The following is a 20,531-nucleotide window of genomic DNA, read 5'->3' on the forward strand; positions in this document are numbered from 1 at the left end:
ATCCAGCTTCCCCTTGGATGCATCAATGCTATTCGCCTCAACTACTCCATGTGGTAGTGAGTTCCACATTCTAACCACTCTCTGTTTGCCCTGAATTCCCTATTGGATTTATTAGTGGCTATCTTATATTTTTGGTCCCTAGTTCTGGTCTCATCCACAAGTGGAAACATCTCTACGTCTACCCTTTCATAATCTTGAAGACCTCTATCAGATCGCCCCCTCAGTCTTCTCTAAAAGAGCCCCAGCCTCCTCAATCTTTCCTGATAGGTATAACCCCTCGGTTCTATTATCATTCTAGTAAATCTTCTCCAGTGACTCTATGTTCTTTTTATAATATGGAAACCACAACTGTTCACAGTACTCCAAGTGTGGTCTAACCAAAGTTCCATACAAGTTTAACATAACTTCTCTGCTTTTCAATTCTATCCCTCTAGAAATGAACCCCAGTGCTTTGTTTGCTTTTTTAATGGCCTTATTAACCTGTGTTGCTACTTTTAGTGATTTGTGTGTCTGTACCCCCAGATCCTCCTCTCTTCTACCCCATTTAGACACTTATTTTCCAAGGAGTATGTGACCTCCTTATTCTTCGTACCAAAATATAATACATCACACTTATCTATGTTGAAGTTCATTTGCCAATTATACGCCCATTCTGCAATTTTATTAATATCTTCCTGTATTTTGTCACAGTCCTCCACTGTATTAAATACACCCTCCAATTTGGTGTCATCTACAAATTATCTTTACTATTGGGAATGGTATCGAAATCATTGGAAAAGTAGAGAACAAGAAAATGTCACTTAGCCCATCAAAGCCCATCTGTCTCGCACTCATAAATTCACCCAGCCTTGTACATAACTGCAATTTGAACAACCTGAATGCCTTTGATTCTGCTACCTTGCTAGGCAGGTTATTTCAAATGTTTCCCCTCTTTCCGAAGAAGCTTTTTCCCCATATGTCTGTCTATTCGTTTACATTGCTTTTCATTAAATTCTGCTGGCCCTACTGATTTCTCTTGAAGCAATCTTTTGGGCTCATTTTATCTATGCCATTATTACTTTATATACCTTAGTGAGGTTCACTTTGTTGACTAAAGCTGAAGCCTCTCTGAACTTTCCTCCTGGCTCACCCCTTTTACACTTCAGATCATTCTTGTTCTTAGCCTGCATGGAAAATAAAGAGGAAAACAAGTACAGTGTATGCTCATCTATATTCTTTATATCTAATTATATAAGATGGAGGGCACTCTTTAGGCGTGATTATTTCAGTATCTTTTTGCAAACAACATTTTCCAGAATAGCAGTGCATTACATAGAATCCAAATTTTAGATCCAAATACTAGCAAATTTTAGATGGATTTGATTCAAAACTACTGTGGCTACAAAGCATCTCCTTTTTATTTTTGTTTCTGTTCTTAGATGTTGCCGGGTCACAGTCTGGATCTGTTTCTACGTTAAGGTACAGGCAGGAGGTAAGTAGTTGTTCTCAGTCACTGGTGCGCAACCTATTATTGTGGAAAGAAAAACCTTTGGTTAAATTTTGCACATAATCTGTAAATGAGTACGATATTTCAGTGTATATATTATCTTTATTTGGTAATTGTTTTACTTGGCAGGGAGCATTTACTTTTCAATATTGTGTTTTGAAGATGGAAAAGGATAAATACAAAAAATATTCATCACTCAGATCCATCATTTTGTAGTTGAAACACTTTATTTCTGATTATTCAGTCAATTGGCACAAGAAATTAGTTATTCAGTAATTCAAATTAACCAATATAACTAAAATGGAAATGTCAAAAAGTGCAAAAATAATTGAATTATCCAGTAATTTGAATTAGTCGACTACATTGATGAATAGACTGTAGTATGGTATTTCATATATCTTTAAAATGATTAAACATGAGCATGAGTTATTTTGCATACACAAAGTAAACTACTAAGGAATATTTGGCATATCTAAAACTGTGTAGTGCACTTATTATGTGGTGGGCATCTTGCACTCTTTAGGAAGATGAAACTGCCCCTCCTCGCCCTCCTCTCCCCCAGTCATATGACTTGACAGAGAAGGCTCCCACAGTTCCCCCTCTTCCCAGTGACAGCATCCTTTGGCCTTGTTCTGCCAGAAACCTGGTGCATCAACCAGACGAAATGAAGATCCACCTTGAACCGGAAGATGCAAGGAATGGAGCAGATTCTGTAAGTGGCGGACTGTTGCCACTGTTTGACTATTAAACCCGCTCCACCACATCTCCCTCCTCATTGTTTTTTGCCATGTAATTATTTTGCTTTCTCACTTTTTAGTTGGTGGTTTTATTTTTATTTTTATTTTCATTTTTTTTGGATTATCATTCATGAGTAATATAGCTGCAAATGAGTTGTCTTGCAGAATTGTGCCCTAAATAGACCAATTTTTAAATAAATGGAATGCTGCCTGTAAACTTTGTATATAATATTTTCAGTCTCGGGGGGGGTGGTGGGAGGGGCTCTTCAGGGCAGTTGTTTGCATAATGTTGCTTCAAACGGCCTGTCGCACCATCAGCAGTTGATAAGATATATCTTACTGCATCTCTTTTCATGTGTGTGTCACAAACAGAAATATTGAAACCTCGGCTCAAGATTTCTGAATTGGTGCTAGGTTAAACAGGATTAGAGATTTTAGGTTTTCAGAAAAAGTAATAAATTTGGTTCATTAAAGAGGTTGTGGAACATTTTTGCAGTTGTATGATCGCTGTACTTAATGGCTATCAATTGCTTTGCGGCAAGACAGCTCATTTTGTAAGTCTGATATGAATATTTTGCTTTAAAAATGAAATCAGGATGAGTATTAAGTTGTGCTACAATTAGTAATGTCAAGCTATCTGTAGGTCACCAGTATTTCTGGCGTGTACAATGCAACTGCTGAACCCGATCTAAACTGTGGACTGTACGTCTGGTTGATTCAGTGACAAATAAATTATGCAGATTCCTGGTTAGATGTGCAGAGCTCTGCCTTCCTGGTTAACGTCCAGTGTTATTAGAGGCAGCAGCATACTACATTTAAAAATAAAGCTCTGGGAGGTCCAATGAATAACTTATTAAAAATATAGCTTTGCATCAATCTGAAGTTGTATTACATCCAGCACAAAAGCTGCGAAACTACCTACGAAAGGGGTTCACATTCTTCAAAGTCAGTACTTCACCCGAGAATTTTTAAGACTCAACTGCAGAGTTAGACTGCCATTCCTGTGTTGATACACACGGGAGACTGATTTGCATTGACACCAAAGTGGCAGGAAAGCAGCAGCCCAAGCGTACACTCTGCTAAGAGCACAAGCGACTTAATGAGCTTTCCAACCCCTTTGATTATTGATACGAGACTTTTACTACTTTTGAATTGCTCCTTAATATGATTTTTAAAAATAAAAAGTTAAGTTCAATATTTTTGGCAGTGTTCACAGGCAATTAAAAATTTAGCAACAATCCTAAATTCTGAGTAAAGAAGTAGCATGTCTCTCAAGTTAAGCATCAAATATTTGATTTAAGATCAGAAAAAGGAAAAGTAACCCTTAGGAAAGAAATGAGCATACTGATTATACATGTGTTTGTACATGTTTTGTAATTATTTGTTTTTTTTGAGGTGTGGAAGTTATTTAAAGTTTTGATTCTTGTATCAAACATCGTTACCCAAACAAAAGGAAATGTATGCAATTTAAATTTTCTATTGGGCTATAGGTTTAAGATTTTTTTTAAACAATTGGTGTAGATTAGAACTTAACTGAGTCTTGCTCGACGAATAATCTATTTAAAAGGAAATACTTTACAATTACAGAGTCCTGATTATCGACTGTACAAGAGTGAACCAGAACTGACAACTGTCACAGAGGTTGATGAATCCACTGTGGATGAGAAATCAGAAGTGGTGCCTGACAAAGAGAGTGTCATATCTAAAGGTAGTTGAAGTATTTAGAGACTGGGATTCATGTGCCCAGATTGCACCTGACCTGATTGCCCTCCTGTTCATACATGACCGTGATCATGTTCAAATTGAGTGAAGCCAGTCTATGGCTGACACATTTGAAGATGGCTTAATATGTCCTTAATGAACAGGTAATCTTAAACTGGTTCAAATCTGAATTAATATTGTTAGGACTGATATCAAATGTAGATCTGCTTTCTCACAGATGGTTTTTAAGACCATTTCACTGTAATCTTGTTTTATTGTTGCATCCAAACATGTCAAGACAATAGACTGAAGTATTTAAATTGTTGGCGAGCCCCATGTAATGTTAAAATTTATTATTGATTTGATCTGTTTCAATAAGTTATCACTGAAAGGGTGTCCTAATAACTTCATCTCAACAATCACTCAATAGGAATTCAGAGTTAAGATCTTAGTCTTGCATGATACATACACTTGGATGCTTCTCCGGTTTGATTAGGCCATCTGTGAGGGAAAGGGAGAACCTGCCTATGGAGTTCCTCCTCACACAACTTAGAATGAGCCAGTGTCAAATAAGGAACAACACTGATGCCTGCGGATCGATTGACCTGTTCTCCTATCGGAGGAGGATTGTATGTTGGAAAGGTGGGGAAGTGGGAGAATTGTGTTACTAAATGAGATGCAGTAAGAGAGACTGTTCTCATAGAGAGGTGCACTCATTTAAAGTCAGGAAGAAGAATGCATTTCCTTTCAAGAAACCCATACTTAAGTGACATTTATGCACCAGTAAGAATGGAAAGGGGAGAAAAATCTGAATGTAAACTGTATCGAACTCCTAATTTGTCACAGGTGAATTTCCAACAGATTTACTAATTAATAATCAAAGAACCAGAATTATAATTTTTGTGACTGTTATTCTTGCCACACTGCTCTCTTCCAGCAACTGGCTGAATCAGATAAGATAAAACTATGCCACTTGGTTCTGTTAGTTGCCAAGGGCACAGCTCACTGCTGATTCAATAGGTCCCTCCTGTCCTGAGGCATAGCATCTCCACACTAGTGACAGATCTCCCCTGGATTTTTGCGTGCCCCGCATGGCTGCGTAATAGTAAATAAGACAGCCTTCTAATGTGTGCCCTGAACAATTCAGCCTTCATTATCATAAGAACATAAATAGGAACAGGAGTAGGCCATACGGCCCTTCGAGCCTTCCCTGCCCATTCCTCATAACCCCTTATCTCCTTATCGTTTAGGTAACTGTCTATTTCTGTCTTAAATTTATTCAATGTCCCAGCTTCCACAGCTCTCTGAGGCAGCGAATTCCATAGATTTACAACCCTCAGAAAATAAATTTCTCCTCATCTCTGTTTTAAATGGGCGGCCTCTTATTCTAAGATTATGCCCTCTAGTTCTAGTCCCCCCCATCAGTGGAAACATCCTCTCTGCATCCACCTTGTCAAGCCCCCTCATAATCTTATACGTTTCGATATGATCACCTCTCATTCTTCTGAATTCCAATGAGTAAAGGCCCAACCTACTCAACCTTTCCTCATAAGTCAACCCCTTCATCTCCGGAATCAACCTAGTGAACCTTCTCTGAAATTGCCTCCAAAGCAAGTATATCCTTTCGTAAATATGGAAATCAAAACTGCACGCAGTATTCCAAGTGTGGCCTCACCAATACCCTGTATAGCTGTAGCAAGATTTCCCTGCTTTTATACTCCATCCCCTTTGCAATAAAGGCCAAGATTCCATTGGCCTTTCCTGATCTTTTGCTGTACCTGCATACTATCCTTTTCCGTTACATGCACAAATATCCCCAGGTCCCGCTGTACTGCAGCACTTTGCAATCTTTCTCCATTTAAATAATAACTTGCTCTTTGATTTTTTTCTGCCAAAGTGCATGACCTCACATTTTCCAAAATTATACTCCATCTGCCAAATTTTTGCCCACTCACTTAGCCTGTCTGTCTTTTTGCAGATTTTTTGTGTCCTCCTCACACACTGCTTTTTCTCCTATCTTTGTATCGTCAGCACTGGCTATGTTACACTCAGTCCCTTCTTCCAAGTCGTTAATATAGATTGTAAATAGTTGGGGTCCCAGCACCGATCCCTGCGGCACCCCACTAGTTACTGGTTGCCAACCAGAGAATGAACCATTTATCCCGACTCTCTGTTTTCTGTTAATTAGCCAATCCTCTATCCATGCTAATATATTACCCCCAACCCAGTGAACTTTTATCTTGTGCCGTAACCTTTTATGTGGCACCTTGTCAAATGCCTTCTGGAAGTCCAAATACACCACATCCACTGGTTCCCCTCTATCCACCCTGTTTGTTACATCCTCAAAGAATTCCAGCAAATTTGTCAAACATGACTTCCCCTTCATAAATCCATGCTGATGCCTGACCAAATTTTGCTTTTCCAAATGTCCTGCTACTGCTTCTTAGATAATGGACTCTAATATTTTCCCAACTATTGGAAGGGAAGAGAAAGCAAGTTCAGATTCATGAAATGGACCACACATTTGTTGAAATCCTTGTACAGATTCTAAGAATTTGTTCAATGTACCCAGTAAAATACTCTGGCTTTATAAAACTTCTGGTTGACTCGTTGCACTCAAAGCTAAAATATATGCAGAATGATAGTGCATGAAAAGGATTGACATTAAAAGATATTGTGTATCTATCTGTGATCTAGTGAGCACGTTTCCAGTTGAAATAGCATTTCCAAAATAAAAGTGCGTCTTATAATTACTACCTTTTTAAAAAAAATAGGCAGAAGATGATGGGTAAAGTGTTTTGAACTATTGCTGTTTTGGTTTGTTGGTTTCTGGTAGCTGGCAGGATGCAACATGATGAATGTAAACTCATTACAGGTACAGGTTATGTTCAGTACATTCCACGAGATGCACGTTAAAGTAATTTTTAAAGCTATTTATCTAACGGCACTTTCATACATTTGCAGGTTTGTCTTTTCCAGTTGGTATCGTTCCACCTAGAAGCAAGTCCCCAATGCCTGAATCGTCCACGATTGCATCTTATGTTACATTAAGAAAGCACAGAAAGGTGGATGGAGCTATACCTTACGTGGTATGTATAAGGAGTCTTCTGTATGAGAATAGTATGAACTGAAGTGCAGCACTCTAGAATTTAGTGTAACTCTTGGGTAATTATTGTTAGTTAGACAGAATATATTGCCTCCAATGAAAATAAAAAATTTTAAATTCTTCAACAACTTATACTGAGAACCACATGGTTCTTGTAACTTTTATCAGTCAGTTATTCACAATTCTCAAGAGTTTGTATGCACACTCCAACATTAATTGTAAGAAGGAAATCCAAATATACAAACCTCTTTGTCTACCTCCTCCTGCTTTAATATATCCACAAAATCATGCTCTTCAGCACCTCAATATCACTCTACCATATTCCCATTCTGCAGGATATCAACTGTTTTTCCTCTCCTTTATTTATAGTTTTGAGATTTTTTTTCCTTATGTGGTGTGTTATACAAACTGTTAGTTATTGACAATTTCTGGGGTGATTGAGAATGAACGACATGTGCACAGGTAGCTCATTGCTTATAGCATTAGTGTCCTGCAGCACCACGAAAATCCTGGGCTGGGAGCAGAGTATGCTGATTCTGAGAACAAAATGAAATAGATGAAAAATAGAAGCCCCAGTTACTGGTTTGAAAAAAGCAAGGAATTACATGTTTTTCCCTCCCAAAAACCGGGATATTTGTTAAGTTTGAGAAGTGTTGTTATTGCAGGAAAGGCCCAGGAGTGCAGTCGAGCAGCTTTTCCTGGCAGAAGGTCCACGACCTCGAATGAGCGTTGAGGAACAGCTTGAAAGGATAAAACGCCATCAGCAGGCTTCTCTAAAAGATAAAAGGAAAGGATTGAATTTGATAACTCTGCAAGATCAATCACCGGCAAAGAGTCTGTCGAGAGAAACTAGCCAGACAAAGCCACTTCAACCGGCAGACATGTATTCAGTAAGCTCAATAGTTGCATTTGAGGAAATGATTTTGGGGGGTGGGCAAGGAATAATCTGCAGATGCTGCCCTCTGCATTTTTTTGTAAAAGCACAAATTAATAGCTGACCAAATCTCTTCCAAGTTATTGATATAAAATAGTTTTAATTTTAACTTTTGTGTATGATCCAAGAGCCCTCACACCCATCTCTGTTTATCTACAAGTGTACTGGCTGGTCAGTTGAATCACTCTGCTGTTAATTATATTAGTCCTGGTCAGAATCAGAAATAAATCTGCAGGGTTTCACCCAAGCATGTTTCTCCAATACTCCCATCAATTTTTTAAAAACACTATGGTCCTGAATTTGCGGTCGGAGGCGTACCTCTGAAGTACACCTCTGATCCGTGAAATATTTCCTGGCACCATAGCTACGGAGAATTCAGACCCTGGACCTCCAGGCATCGCTTGCACAAAGGCCCGCAGATCCCAGGGTGCAGGCTGTTCGGAAGCATCCCTGGGATCACATGGGCCAGGTCCTCTAATGAAGGAGAAGGAATCCATTTACGAACGGAATCCTCATAATCCTTAATGGAATCCTGAAACAATTTAGACAACTGCAATGTAAATAAATGTTCTCATTTTCAAATTTAATTAAAAGTTCCTTCAATACAGCAAATACAATTTTTTTTTTAAATTAACATTTTTGAAAAATAATTTTAATCTGGGCCAAAATATGCAAAAACTAATATTAAGTGTGCATCATTTTTAATTTAAGATTTATATTAACCCTCACACTGGTAAAAGCTAGCCCTACACCTGCTTTTACCAGGCGTAACAGTTTCATAGGCATTTGCTGGGCAGTAGTTGGGCAAATAGTGCGATTGAAAGTGATTTCTCAGTTCGGTAAATCTGTCAAGACGTACCTTGACAGATCCCAAGTTCCGGATTTTCACCCATGTGCAGCGCTCCGTGTACGCCGTCATTGGGAGCGCAAATAGTATCACCACATAATAAATTGGCTAGCCAGACTCATACATAATTAGTAGGCTCCATTTTCTTTCAGATACATGGTTCAGCCAACTAGTGACCATCCTGTTTGGGGATGAACAGGGGGTTGGGAGGTGTGTGGAGGAGTGATGGTAAGCGTGTCTCTTTGGGGTCAAGGTGCTCCAAGGTGACATGCCTGATGGCAATTGAGGAGTGAGTGAACCCTCTGCAACAGACTCGGTAATCTGAGTAAGTTCACAGTACCTCATTGTTGGTGGGTGATTGACTAGCCAGTTTGACTCACCAGTGGTACTTGGAGGGGTAGACCTGACACAGGCGGCTGGGGTTCTTCACACTTGTCCTCCGATAACTCTGCATGCCTGTGTTCTAATAGGTAAAAAAAAAATAGGTAAATTGGCTCGGACTGGACAAGTAGCAAGAAGCATACCCATGCTCTGTATTGATAGGGAGCATACTATGAACAGGTCAGACTTCAGTAGCCCAATACACAGGAATTTCTGAACTTTGGCTGTGCTGTCAGTACCTAAGCTCTATGGAAATAGGTAAATGGGCCGACAGTGAGCATTCCAGATTTGAAGAACATAACCTCTACTTGTATGGGTTTTTCAGTACCTTGTTTTGGAGACTCTTGAACATGATGATAGGTTTCCATGTGGGCCATGTCTGGCTGACTCAAAACAAAAGGTACCTGGCTTTGTTACATGACTGAGCCTGAATGATCTCTGCAGAATTTTATGATGAATTTTGGTGCAGTCATACAATGAAGCAATATGCAATTGGTTTTGGTGGTCCATTTGAATGTGTCAGTGGATGTGTCATTCAGCAACGAATTAGTCACATCACCAATGCCCTTTGATGACTCGGGCTTGAAAGATTTTTAATTGTGTGGATTCAATCAGGTACAGTTTCTTGCCAGTATGTCGCAACTTTTTTTTTCTCAGAAAATGTATTTTGGTAAACATCAAATTTTCAGCTAAACTCTTCAGGCATGATTATTTCTGCATGGTGATTAACAATTCCACATATCCATCTTGTCACTTATTCATTTACCAAAGTGACTGAATGATCTTAACTCAAATGGGCCTTTCATAATGTGCTTTAAAAAAATATATGTCTGTTGAAAGTTGAGCTTGTCCTATGCTCCAAGACTTTTAAGAGACCAAATTCCTTCACACTTTTAATTTTTTGAGCCTAAAGAGATCGGTTTAGAGACGGTTTTGAACCAAAATACAGGATTCCTTTCAATTAAACATTTTAGATGTGCTACCATGTTATAAAATGAAATGAGGATTAGTAACTCCCAAAGCGAAACACTTGGAAGACTGCCTATCAGTAAGAATTTGTCACGCTGCGAGGTGATGTTTAAACCTCTGCAGCTGGAACTTGGTGGGTGGAAGAATTAACAGCAGTTTCATTTTGCCAGACAAAGTTTGGTCCTCACGGAAGGAAATGCTCTTAAAAGGAACTGGAGTTCATGTTGGGCTAAAACAATTTTAAAATAAATCAGAATATTTTGTTGCTATCTTGATATTCAGCTTTCCTTATGTTGAAAATGTAATTATTGGTTTAACTGACATTTCCACATTATTAAACAAAGTTTCAACAGCCAAACTGCTGCAGTGCTGCATAGGACTTGTGCTGAAGTAGTTTTCCAATCATTTAATTTGAGTTGAATAAAAAAAATGCTTAAAGTCCTTTTGTCATCAATCCTGTATTCAGCAAGGAAACTACTACACACAGCTGCTGCCTGCTATTACAGCAGAGCATTTAGTACTGCCAATTAATGAAGGTGATCATAATTCATTCCAAAATTGTAATAGATTCAACTACTCTGCAGTATCTTGAATTAAATGCACTCAATGTCATGAGGTTTATTTGTTGCTGTTTCCAGGTGCATTTCTACAAGTCACTTGGCCATCAAGATTTGAAAACTGATGACCAAAAATAAAATTTACAATTGTATGCTTGTCCCCAAAATATATTTCTCTTCATCGCATTCTTTTGTTTTCTCTTATTTCTGAAAGAAATTATTCTTGGATGAAAATGTTAAGAGAATTTTAAATTGGTCATAATTGGAAGACTATTCTTCCTGAAGAAGAATAAAGAGCATAAAGTGGGACTGACAAAATGCAATTTAATCCATAAATCATGTTCCCTCCATAGACCTTATCCAATAAGTGTAGAGTTGTGCTCATTAAATTGCAGTGCTGAGACAAGTGCTTTCTGATGAAAAAAGGTTTAACAAATTGGTGCCCTTCGATGAGGCAATGCTTGTACATTTTTTTGTGCGATAACTCCTTCCCTGGAGTATCCCTTTGTTTATTTATCCCTGGGTTAGTCACAGTTAAATATATGCTTATGCCGGGGGCCTTTTTTTTGGTGGCCCAAATACAATTTCTTTCATTATTGTAAAATGATGGATTTTCACAAGTTACAACAGTTATGATGCAGTTGGAATAAACCATGAATATGCTCAGATTGTACGTAGTTAGAAAGTACAAAGAGCAGTTCTCACACAATACCTTTGGGACTGCAAAAAAAAAAGCCTTATACCTTATGTTGAGATGTTGGCTCTCCCAAACCAGCCGCAGAAATAATTTGTTCTGCACTATAGAGTTCTGTATTTTGTTTAAGTTCAGTGTCTGTATGTAAACGGTCTGAGAAAAACATGTTAACAGTTTTATAGCGACTGCAGTGTAACTCATTTAAATTAGTACACAAAGCATTGAACTGTCATGCAGGTTTTTACTGATTTGTTTGTGAGGCAACATCTTCAACATCAGTTTTAGTTAACCGGGCAGTGTAAAAGTGCCAATTGTGACATTTTGTGGATTTTTTTTTTCCGGATTGGGGTATGAAATCCCTGTATCTTTTTCCTTTCCCTCTTTTACGGATCTTGTGCCATTGACTTCTACAAATTCGAGTTAAGTGTATCCTGCTGTCAGGCTTATTTCGGTCAGCTGGAGGAGGTTTTGCAACCAGGAGGGCAATACTCCCCCTTTGCTCTGGTTTCCAATCTGTCTCAACTTTCTCCCTCTGCAAACTGTTTCTGAGCTGTTCTTTCACATAAGCTGTTGTATGCCTGCAGTCAATAGTCGTATTCTCTCTCTTGTTCCTGACGTCTCCTTCCTACTGAGAGTTGATAGATCACTCTAGCAGCAGTAGTTGCATCACAGGGCACACTGTTGCACGGTCAGTAGCTTCCACTAACTAAGTGTACAAGAAAGTAGAAATCGTTTCTGGTCCTATGTTTGAGATCAAACTTCATTTAGCGTTCATTTTTCAATATAATGAAGTTACATTGTATGTTTTATGATAAATATATATATTACATTCTTAATTTGTCTTTACTTTGGATGAAAATATCATTTCATTTACTCGTGTATAAGCTTAGTTTTATAAAAATGCAGAATTTAGGACATGATTGAGAAAGAATAGTAAGTTTGGGGTATGTTTTTTTTTAAACTGGTATTTTTAAAAAGTCATTTTTGGGGTGTGATCATCGTTGGCAAGGCCGGCACTTACTGCCCTCTAGTTGCCCTGAGAAAGTGCTGGTGGACCGTCTAACAGTTTTCGACAATTGCGTGGCTTGTTGGGGCACTTCAGAAGGTTGTTAAGAATCAATCACATTGGTGTGGGACTCGTATAGGTCAGGCCAGATAAGGACAGTAGCCTTCCATAAAGGACTTAGCGAACCAGTTGGGCTTTTACAGCAATCCAACAGCTTCCGAGTTACTTTTACTGCTTTTTATTTCTAGATTTTTTTTTTTAAGTGATTTCAAATTCTCAAAACTGCCATGGTGGAATTTGAACTCATAGTCTCTAGATTATTTCTAGGCCTCTAGATTGCTCGCCCTGTACCCAAACTATCACACCACTCCAAAAATTGTTGCTTGTTTCAGCTTCACAGAAGCAGAACAGCTGAAAGTAATATCGAAGAGTTGGAAGCTGCTGTTCGAAATGATAATTGTGATCAACATCGAGAAACCGCAGCAGAGGAAATTGCTCGTTTAAAAGAAGAGAATGTTGAACCGAATCAGCAAAAGTTGGAAAGTGGAGAAGATGTGAGTTCAGATCACTTTATTGTCCATATTTATCCCCGTCATCTTCATTCTGCATCCTCCGCAGACTGTAGGACTGTGTAGCCACGTTCAAATGTTCTAGGGAAACCATACATGTATCAAGTTGGGGTATTGTGTGCACTTTTGGACAAGCCATATTGGAAGGGTAGAAAAGCAAAGGAAAATGTGCAACTTAGATTCACTAGGATGCTAACAGGGATGAAGGCTTACAGTTACGAAGGAGTTGAGAAGTTTGAGGTTTTTTCACTGGAGTTAAGATGGTTGAGGGGTGACCTCATGGAGGCCTACATGATTTTGAAGGGTTATGAAAGGACAAATACTGATGGATTGTTTTGATTGGTAAAATGGTAGAGTATTTAAAAGATAATCACATGTCATCTTAAAATGAGGCTCACCCAAATAATATTAATGAGGCCCATAGCCCTATATCAGGTAAACTTTGGGTGTCTCAGTTAGGCTGTACACTCTGTACGTGATGCCCGTTTCATGGTAGAAAATGGGCCTAGAGGAATTTCCACCTCGCTATTCCATTTACTCCTTTGCATAACCACCATTCTGACAGAGCTAAGAAGTGGAACTCAGCCTATGAGTATTTAAAGTTGTGGCAACACTCTCCACCACTTCACGTTGCCGCTCCTGTGCCCTGCAGTCCATGGACCTTTAACAAATAGCAAACCTTTGACATACTTTCGTCAACCTTAAAGCTATTGCCTTGTTTTTGCCATTCCACAGTTCTCAGCCCAATTGCTCGTGTCTAAAGGGTACATTGAAGCAGAATCTGAAACATTAAATCCTGATGAAACTTTGGATAAACTGCAGAATCATGATGGGATAAAAGCCAGAAACAGGTACGTTATTGGTTGATATGTATGAAGTGGAAGAAGGCATAAGATGAAATATGTTTTAATCTGTTTAATTCAAGTAATGGCATGAATGTACACTGCAGTCAGATTGTGTTGCAGTTCTCCATACAGTGAATTCAGTTTGAACTAGTCGAAGGTACTCAGTGAGGCTTACCAGCTGCCACAATGTACAAAAGGGCAAACTAGAGTTTGGGCCAAACCACCTTCAATTGGCAGAGCCTTGGGAGCAGGTTGTTTGCCTATCCTTTTGACTGGAGTGCCGCGCTCCATGGTGGGAGACTTAGAGGGAAGCTGGGAGGAAAACTTGGCAAAGAGAAAGATATATGTACATGTATTATTTTTTTTTCCTCCAAAGCTGCCATAATATTCAACAGAGAACTCAATATTAAAACAAAAGTTACCATTGGAATGTGCTCCACCTGCATCAGGCCTTGGTTTAAGTGTCTTTGGACAAAATTGAAAATTTCAAACCAAAGCAATCAAGTACTTTAGTTCAGAAATTGCTTAAAATTCAGTGACTACACTTCAAAAGTATGTTATTGGCTGTAAAGCACTTTAATTGAGGTGTTCAAAATTATGAAGGGTTTTGATAAAGTAACTAAGGAGAAACTGTTTCCACTGGCGGGTGGGTTGTTAACCAGAGGACGCAGATTTAAGATAGTTGGCAAAAGAGCCAGAGGGCATAAATTTCTTTTGCGCAATGCGTCATGATCTGGAATGCACTAGCTGAAAATTGATTCAATAATAACTTTCAAAAGGGAATTGGATATATATTTGAAAAGGAAAAAAAATACTTGGCTACAGGGAGAGACCAGGGGAAAGGGACTAATTGGATAGCTCTTTCAAAGAACCGGCACAAAAACGATAGGCTGAATGACCTCCTGTGTGGTATGATTCTATCAACTTGTTTTGTGCTGCAAGATCAGTTATAGGATGAACTGTAATGCACCCAGAAAATCTTCCCATATTAATAAAATTAATATTGGGGCCTACTGGAAAGGACACAAGTCACCATAACTGATGGCCACTTATGAAGGATAAGATGTCCCTATATAAATTACTCCATTATAAGTGGCCTGTGTTGTATTTGGGAAAGAAAGAGCTTTCCAAAGTTTCAAAAGCACAATGCTGTCTAATTTAAAAAGCAATGGACTCTGCAATAACAAGTAGTGGAATAAGGTGTTGTTTCTGACAAACGGTCATCGACCCGAAACGTTAACTCTCTTTCTCTCTCCACAGATGCTGCCTGACCTGAATATTTCCAGCATTTTCTGTTTTTATTTCAGATTTCCAGCATCCACTGTATTTTTCTTTAGTGTAAGGTGTTGTCTCACTGATTAATTAGGGCTTTTATGCAGATATGTGCTGAATTTCGTATCTCACTGTTACACCTTTCTAAATGTTCCTTTTTACTGTATTCTTTCCATTTAGTATTGTTGAGGTGTTCATTGGTGAACACATTTATAAAATAATCTTGGCTTTGAATTTAATGCTTTTGTTACAAAATGATGAAAATAGCTTTCTCTTTAGTTCAAGAGCATATCATAAATTTACTAAAATGCTGCAATGCTGAGGTTCATAACTGTCAAATTGCTTTATCAATCATTCACACTCTCGGTATCTAAATGAAAGCCCTCAAGTTGGCAACAATCTTTATTAATGTCTTTGAACTGCAATAAGGTTTTCTCCTAACTAAATGTTTTTGTCTTATAGTGTGCAAACTGTGGCCCCGGTTGTTAACCGCAAAACCGAGATCAGCGCTGATGAGGAAAATGCTCAGGAAGGAGTGAAGATGATTAATATCGCCAATGAAGTAGCTACAGATGCGCCAAAAAGAAGCAAGCTTGTAGCAGGTAGATTTAGCTTAAATGTTGAGTTAGTAAAGGTATAATATTTCATCAGAGCTTAGTGATACAAAAATACTAGATTGTTAGTCTTTTAGACTGCTTGACTCTGGTTCTATATAGTGTTTGTGTTTTTATTGTACCGAGGGCACTTAGGATAGATATTAAACAAGATGTACCAAATAAAGTCTCTTACTTTGTGACAAATATATTTTAAATTACAATTCTTCCCGTATTAGAGTATTTTAATGATGTTCAGTTAATGCTAGTTCAAACTGCATCTGGATTTTAATATTTATCACTTTTACTACACAAGAATACCAAAGCTCTGTAACTGGTTGCTTTGTGGTTTTAAAAAAAGTGGCAATCTGAATGACCTAAATATATGTAGGTCTGCAGTGCTATCGTGAGAGAAATCACGCTGAATTTTACTTCAGTTCATTTCTCGAGTTTGGCATTCTGCTCAACGGTTGGCTAACTAACGGAGAACAGAGTGTTGGGATAAGTGGTTCATTCTCTGGTTGGCAACCAGTAACAGGGATCAGTGCTGGGACCCCAACTATTTACAATCTATATTAGCGACTTGGAAGAAGGGACAGAGTGTAACGTAGCCAGGTTTGCTGACAATACAAAGATGGGAGGAAAAGCAATGTATGAGGAGGACACAAAAAATCTGCAAAAGGACATAGACAGGCTAAGTGAGTGGGCAAAAATTTGGCAGATGGAGTATAATGTAGGAAAGTGTGAGATCATGCACTTTGGCAGAAAAAAAATCAAAGAGCAAGTTATTATTTAAATGGAGATAGATTGCAAAGTGCCGCAGTACAGTGGGACCTGGGGGTACTTGTGCATGAAACACAAAAGGATAATATGCAGGTACAGCAAGTGATCAGGAAGGCCAATGGTATCTTGGCCTTTATTGCAAAGGGGATGGAGTATAAAAGCAGGGACGTCTTGCTACAGCTACTGCGTGCAGTTTTGGTTTCCATATTTACGGAAGGATATACTTGCTTTGGAGGCAGTTCAGAGAAGGTTCACTAGGTTGATTCCGGGGATGAGGGAGTTGACTTATGAGGACAAGGTTGGATTTCTACTCATTGGAATTCAGAAGAATGAGAGGTGATCTTATCGAAACGTATAAGATTATGAGGGGCTTGACAAGGTGGATGCAGAGAGGATGTTTCCACTGATGGGGGAGACTAGAACTACAGGGCACGATCTTAGAATAAGGGGCCGCCCCATTTAAAACAGATGATGAGAAATTTCTTCTCTGAGGATGGTAAATCTGTGGAATTCGCTGCCTCGGGGAGCTGTGGAAGCTGGGACATTGAATAAATTTAAGACAGAAATAAACAGTTTCTTAAACGATATGGGGAGCGGGCGGGGAAGTGGAGCTGAGTCCATGATCAGATCAGCCATGATATTGAATGGCAGAGCAGGCTCGAGGGGCCGTATGGCCTACTCGTGCTCCTATTTCTTATGTTAGTGACAGTGGGTTAAAGTATATACTCTCTCCACTCTTGACAATAAGTTATGTGATGGCCTTTTCTCATCCTGAGTACATCAGGTCCAGAAGCACTCACTCACTTCTCACTGGGCTCATACCCATGACCCCATCCTTCCTCCTTGCGCCCTTGTTGAAAATTCCTCTCTGACCCCTCAATAGCGAGCAGGTGAGAGCCCAACGCATTTGTTGTTACCCAGAAACATACTTTCCTTCGGCTGTGACACTGTAGTTTTCCTAAAATGCATCTATTATTTTCTTGAAGGGCTGCAAGTAGCCAGTCCTCACTGCCATATTCAGACTCCTGTTGCACAAGTTGATTATCCTTGGGAAAATAAAAATTAAGGTCAGGTACAGCAGAACTGTTGAATTGAACTGATCCCCAGATTCCACAATTGAAAGAGTACTTTTTCCATTCTGCCAACTAACCTATTCACTTTTTTTCCATGAAGCTTTTTATTTTCTTCCCTGTCATAATTTTCTTCTATTTGCTTTCATGCATATTACACATTCTCTTTCTTTTATCTTTTCCACATTTCCCCTTTGTTGTCTTTGGACTTTATTAACCCTTCAAATTTATTGAATATTCTGGTGCCATTCTCTCATCACGACTTAGTATACAAACATAGAAAAAGGATAAGACTCTCTGACTCATCAAGCCCATTCAGACATTGTGCAGCCCACATGCAACATCAACTCACTCAACCTCCCCCACCCAAGTCACACGGAAGAGAAGAACCATGAGGCCCATTAAGAAAAAACTTTGCTTTTGGGGTTCGAGAGGAACCTCTCAATCAAGCAAGTTCGAGGAGACTCCAGCAACTCGTATCAAGAATCCCGGCTACTCCTCACTTACCTTTTATAATACAAGATGTTCTCCACTTTCAGGAAATAATTCAGCAACCTTTTCAACATCTGCATTGAACCCAAACTTACCATATCTTTTCTAGAGGTGGACGACTCTCCATGAAAATAAATACTTTCTCTTATCTCACCTAACACGTTTCTTATTTTAAAAATCTCTATTAAAATCCGCTTTGCCTTCCCTGCTCTAGTGAAAATAGTCACCGTGCCTCAAATCTTCCTTCAGAACTACAATTTCTCATCCTGGTATCATTCTGATTAATCTGTGCTGAGTATACTCTCTGCTGCTTTAATGTCCTTTCTATAATTGGGCATTTGAAGCGGCACACAGTACTCTGTGACCTAACGTGTACCAACTCATCATTAGTTTTTTTGACTTGTACTTTACATCTCTATTTATGAAAGTCAAAATACTATTGGCCTATTTGATGGATGTACCTACTTGCACTAGCACTTTCAAGGAGTTTAGGTATTTGCACTTTTGGTGTCCATCTGTTTTTCCACACCCTCAAAACATCTTTCCATTGGATTTATATTCCAATGTTCTGTTTTTCCTTTCAAAATGTTATTTTAATTATTACATATTTGCCTGTATCCACATAGAATGCCACCAGGAAAGCTTCACGTACAGTTCCTGTTTTCCCACATGGTCTCACTACCTGGAATTTTGACCTCTTTATCCACAAGTTAAAACGCCATTAATCAGCACTGCTAACGCAGGGTTGCTGACGTATAAAGTGGGTCACAGAAAATCTGACGTGCCCATTGAGCCGCAGTGCAATCCAAGCTCTAACGTTGACGGTCAAATTAGTGATAGAGATGTCCTCCATCTATTATTATGGCGCTATATAAATTTTTTGTGTCCTGATTTAGGCTGTGCTCCTTTTCCACTGTGGCACTAGTGGTTGGGGCTGTGAACTAGTCCATTTATATATGGGCAATTCTTTTTTTTTTTCTGACCTATTTTATAGATTTTATAGATAACTTAAATGCAACTTAATTTTTTTTTTCCCAAGTGCAACTACTTTAATAACAGTTGAAAGTAGGATGTTTAATTAATTAGGAAAATACCCTTGCTCTTTCAGAAGCGTGCTCATAAGTTGTATCCAAATATCCATCAAGTAGAAGTCAGAACAATGTATTGTTGTGGTCTTTCCCCAGATTGATTCCCACCCCTAGCCCTTAGAAATAGATGCTTCTGTTTGTAGCTCAGCCAAAAGCAGTTGAAATGCTGTATATCCCAGCTACTGCTTTGAATGATAGAGTTCTCAGAATGACCAGTAATAATCTGGTGGGGGGAGGGGGTGCCATTGGCAAACAGAAGGGAAAGACACTGGATTTTTCTAAAGCTACCGTCAATAATCAGACAGGAATGTGGTGGCCATTATCCTGGTTGTCAGTTTGTTACTTGCACACATGCATCGCCTTTGAGCATCTGGCTTTAAACAAATAAAGTGCAAGCTTCATCCAATTTATCAAGCTACAAAACTTGAGAATTTTAACTATGTGGGACCTTGCTTTGCACAAATTGACTGCTGCATTTCCTTGTATTACAACAGTGACTACACTTCAAAAGTATTTGATTAGCTTTGAAGCATTTTGGGACATCCTGAAGTCATGAAAGGTGCTATATAAATTTAAGTTATTTCTTTAAAGTAGCTTGATGATTGAGTTCGGAGATCTACTAATTAGGCTACTAATAGTTTTTTCAAAGCTTTTCCCTCATTATGGTCTTCTGTATTGCTCTACGTGCCATTTCCTAACTGAGAATGCAAGTAGTTAGATGACCTGCTCCCAGGACTCATTGCTGCTCTGTAACAGTATAATTAGCATGAGTGAATCAGACTGACTCAGTCCAGTTTTGCCTGAATGCTTCAGTAGAATTGCTTTTAACTGGCATTGCCTTTACAGAGATTAGACACTTGTAGGGATTAGTCGGGGCCAATCTGTGCCTTGTTGCTCTGTGATACACTGACCAATGCTCTTTTGCTTTGAGAGTTTTATAACCTGGCCTTCCATCTCAGATCCAGCCCTGACATTTCCATACGGGTCCTGAAATCTCCTATTTCCCCATCTTGCCTCACCCACTCTCTGTGCCTCTATTTTGTTCCTTGGGAGTTGCCAATTCTGCATGTTTCTGGCTCTCTAATGAGAGAAACAAGAACATGCAATTAGGAGAAAGGGCTATTTCAGCCCCTTTAACGTGAGTGAGAGGTATTTTTTTAACAAATGGTACCAGTTACAGCAATACAACCCTTTCACTTATACTATGAATGCAAGGATAACCTTGTCTGCCATAAGCATTCCCTTGTTGGTGAGGGAAGCATTGCTGAAAATGACAAAGGCAGCTAGGAAATGGATCGGATGCATTGGGGGAGGGGGTCTGTGGCAATGAGCAGAACTCAGAATGGGAATCAGACATAAGGAGGAGCAGAAAAGATTCCCCCACCAATTTGTGGTCTCGTC

The 20,531-nt window shown here is 38.9% G+C and overlaps 1 protein-coding gene across 6 annotated transcripts in view; it reads left to right on the plus strand.

Annotated features, from left to right (window-relative positions):
• Nucleotides 1-20,531, plus strand: part of plekha5 (pleckstrin homology domain containing, family A member 5) — a 411,417-nt gene that overhangs the window by 381,298 nt on the left and 9,588 nt on the right. For 5 of the 6 annotated variants that reach the window (XM_070897582.1, XM_070897585.1, XM_070897583.1 and 2 more), the window contains 7 exons: nucleotides 1,419-1,471; nucleotides 3,811-3,931; nucleotides 6,889-7,013; nucleotides 7,696-7,920; nucleotides 12,811-12,972; nucleotides 13,723-13,838; nucleotides 15,567-15,706. In XM_070897582.1, the coding sequence (XP_070753683.1) occupies nucleotides 1,419-1,471; nucleotides 3,811-3,931; nucleotides 6,889-7,013; nucleotides 7,696-7,920; nucleotides 12,811-12,972; nucleotides 13,723-13,838; nucleotides 15,567-15,706 (942 nt within the window). Of the gene's footprint in view, nucleotides 1-1,418; nucleotides 1,472-2,009; nucleotides 2,199-3,810; nucleotides 3,932-6,888; nucleotides 7,014-7,695; nucleotides 7,921-12,810; nucleotides 12,973-13,722; nucleotides 13,839-15,566; nucleotides 15,707-20,531 lie in introns of all 6 variants that reach the window. The other variant, XM_070897587.1, reaches the window with a different exon arrangement.

Source organism: Pristiophorus japonicus, chromosome 13 (genome assembly GCF_044704955.1).
Source record: "Pristiophorus japonicus isolate sPriJap1 chromosome 13, sPriJap1.hap1, whole genome shotgun sequence".
NCBI classification, from domain to species: Eukaryota; Metazoa; Chordata; class Chondrichthyes; family Pristiophoridae; genus Pristiophorus; species Pristiophorus japonicus.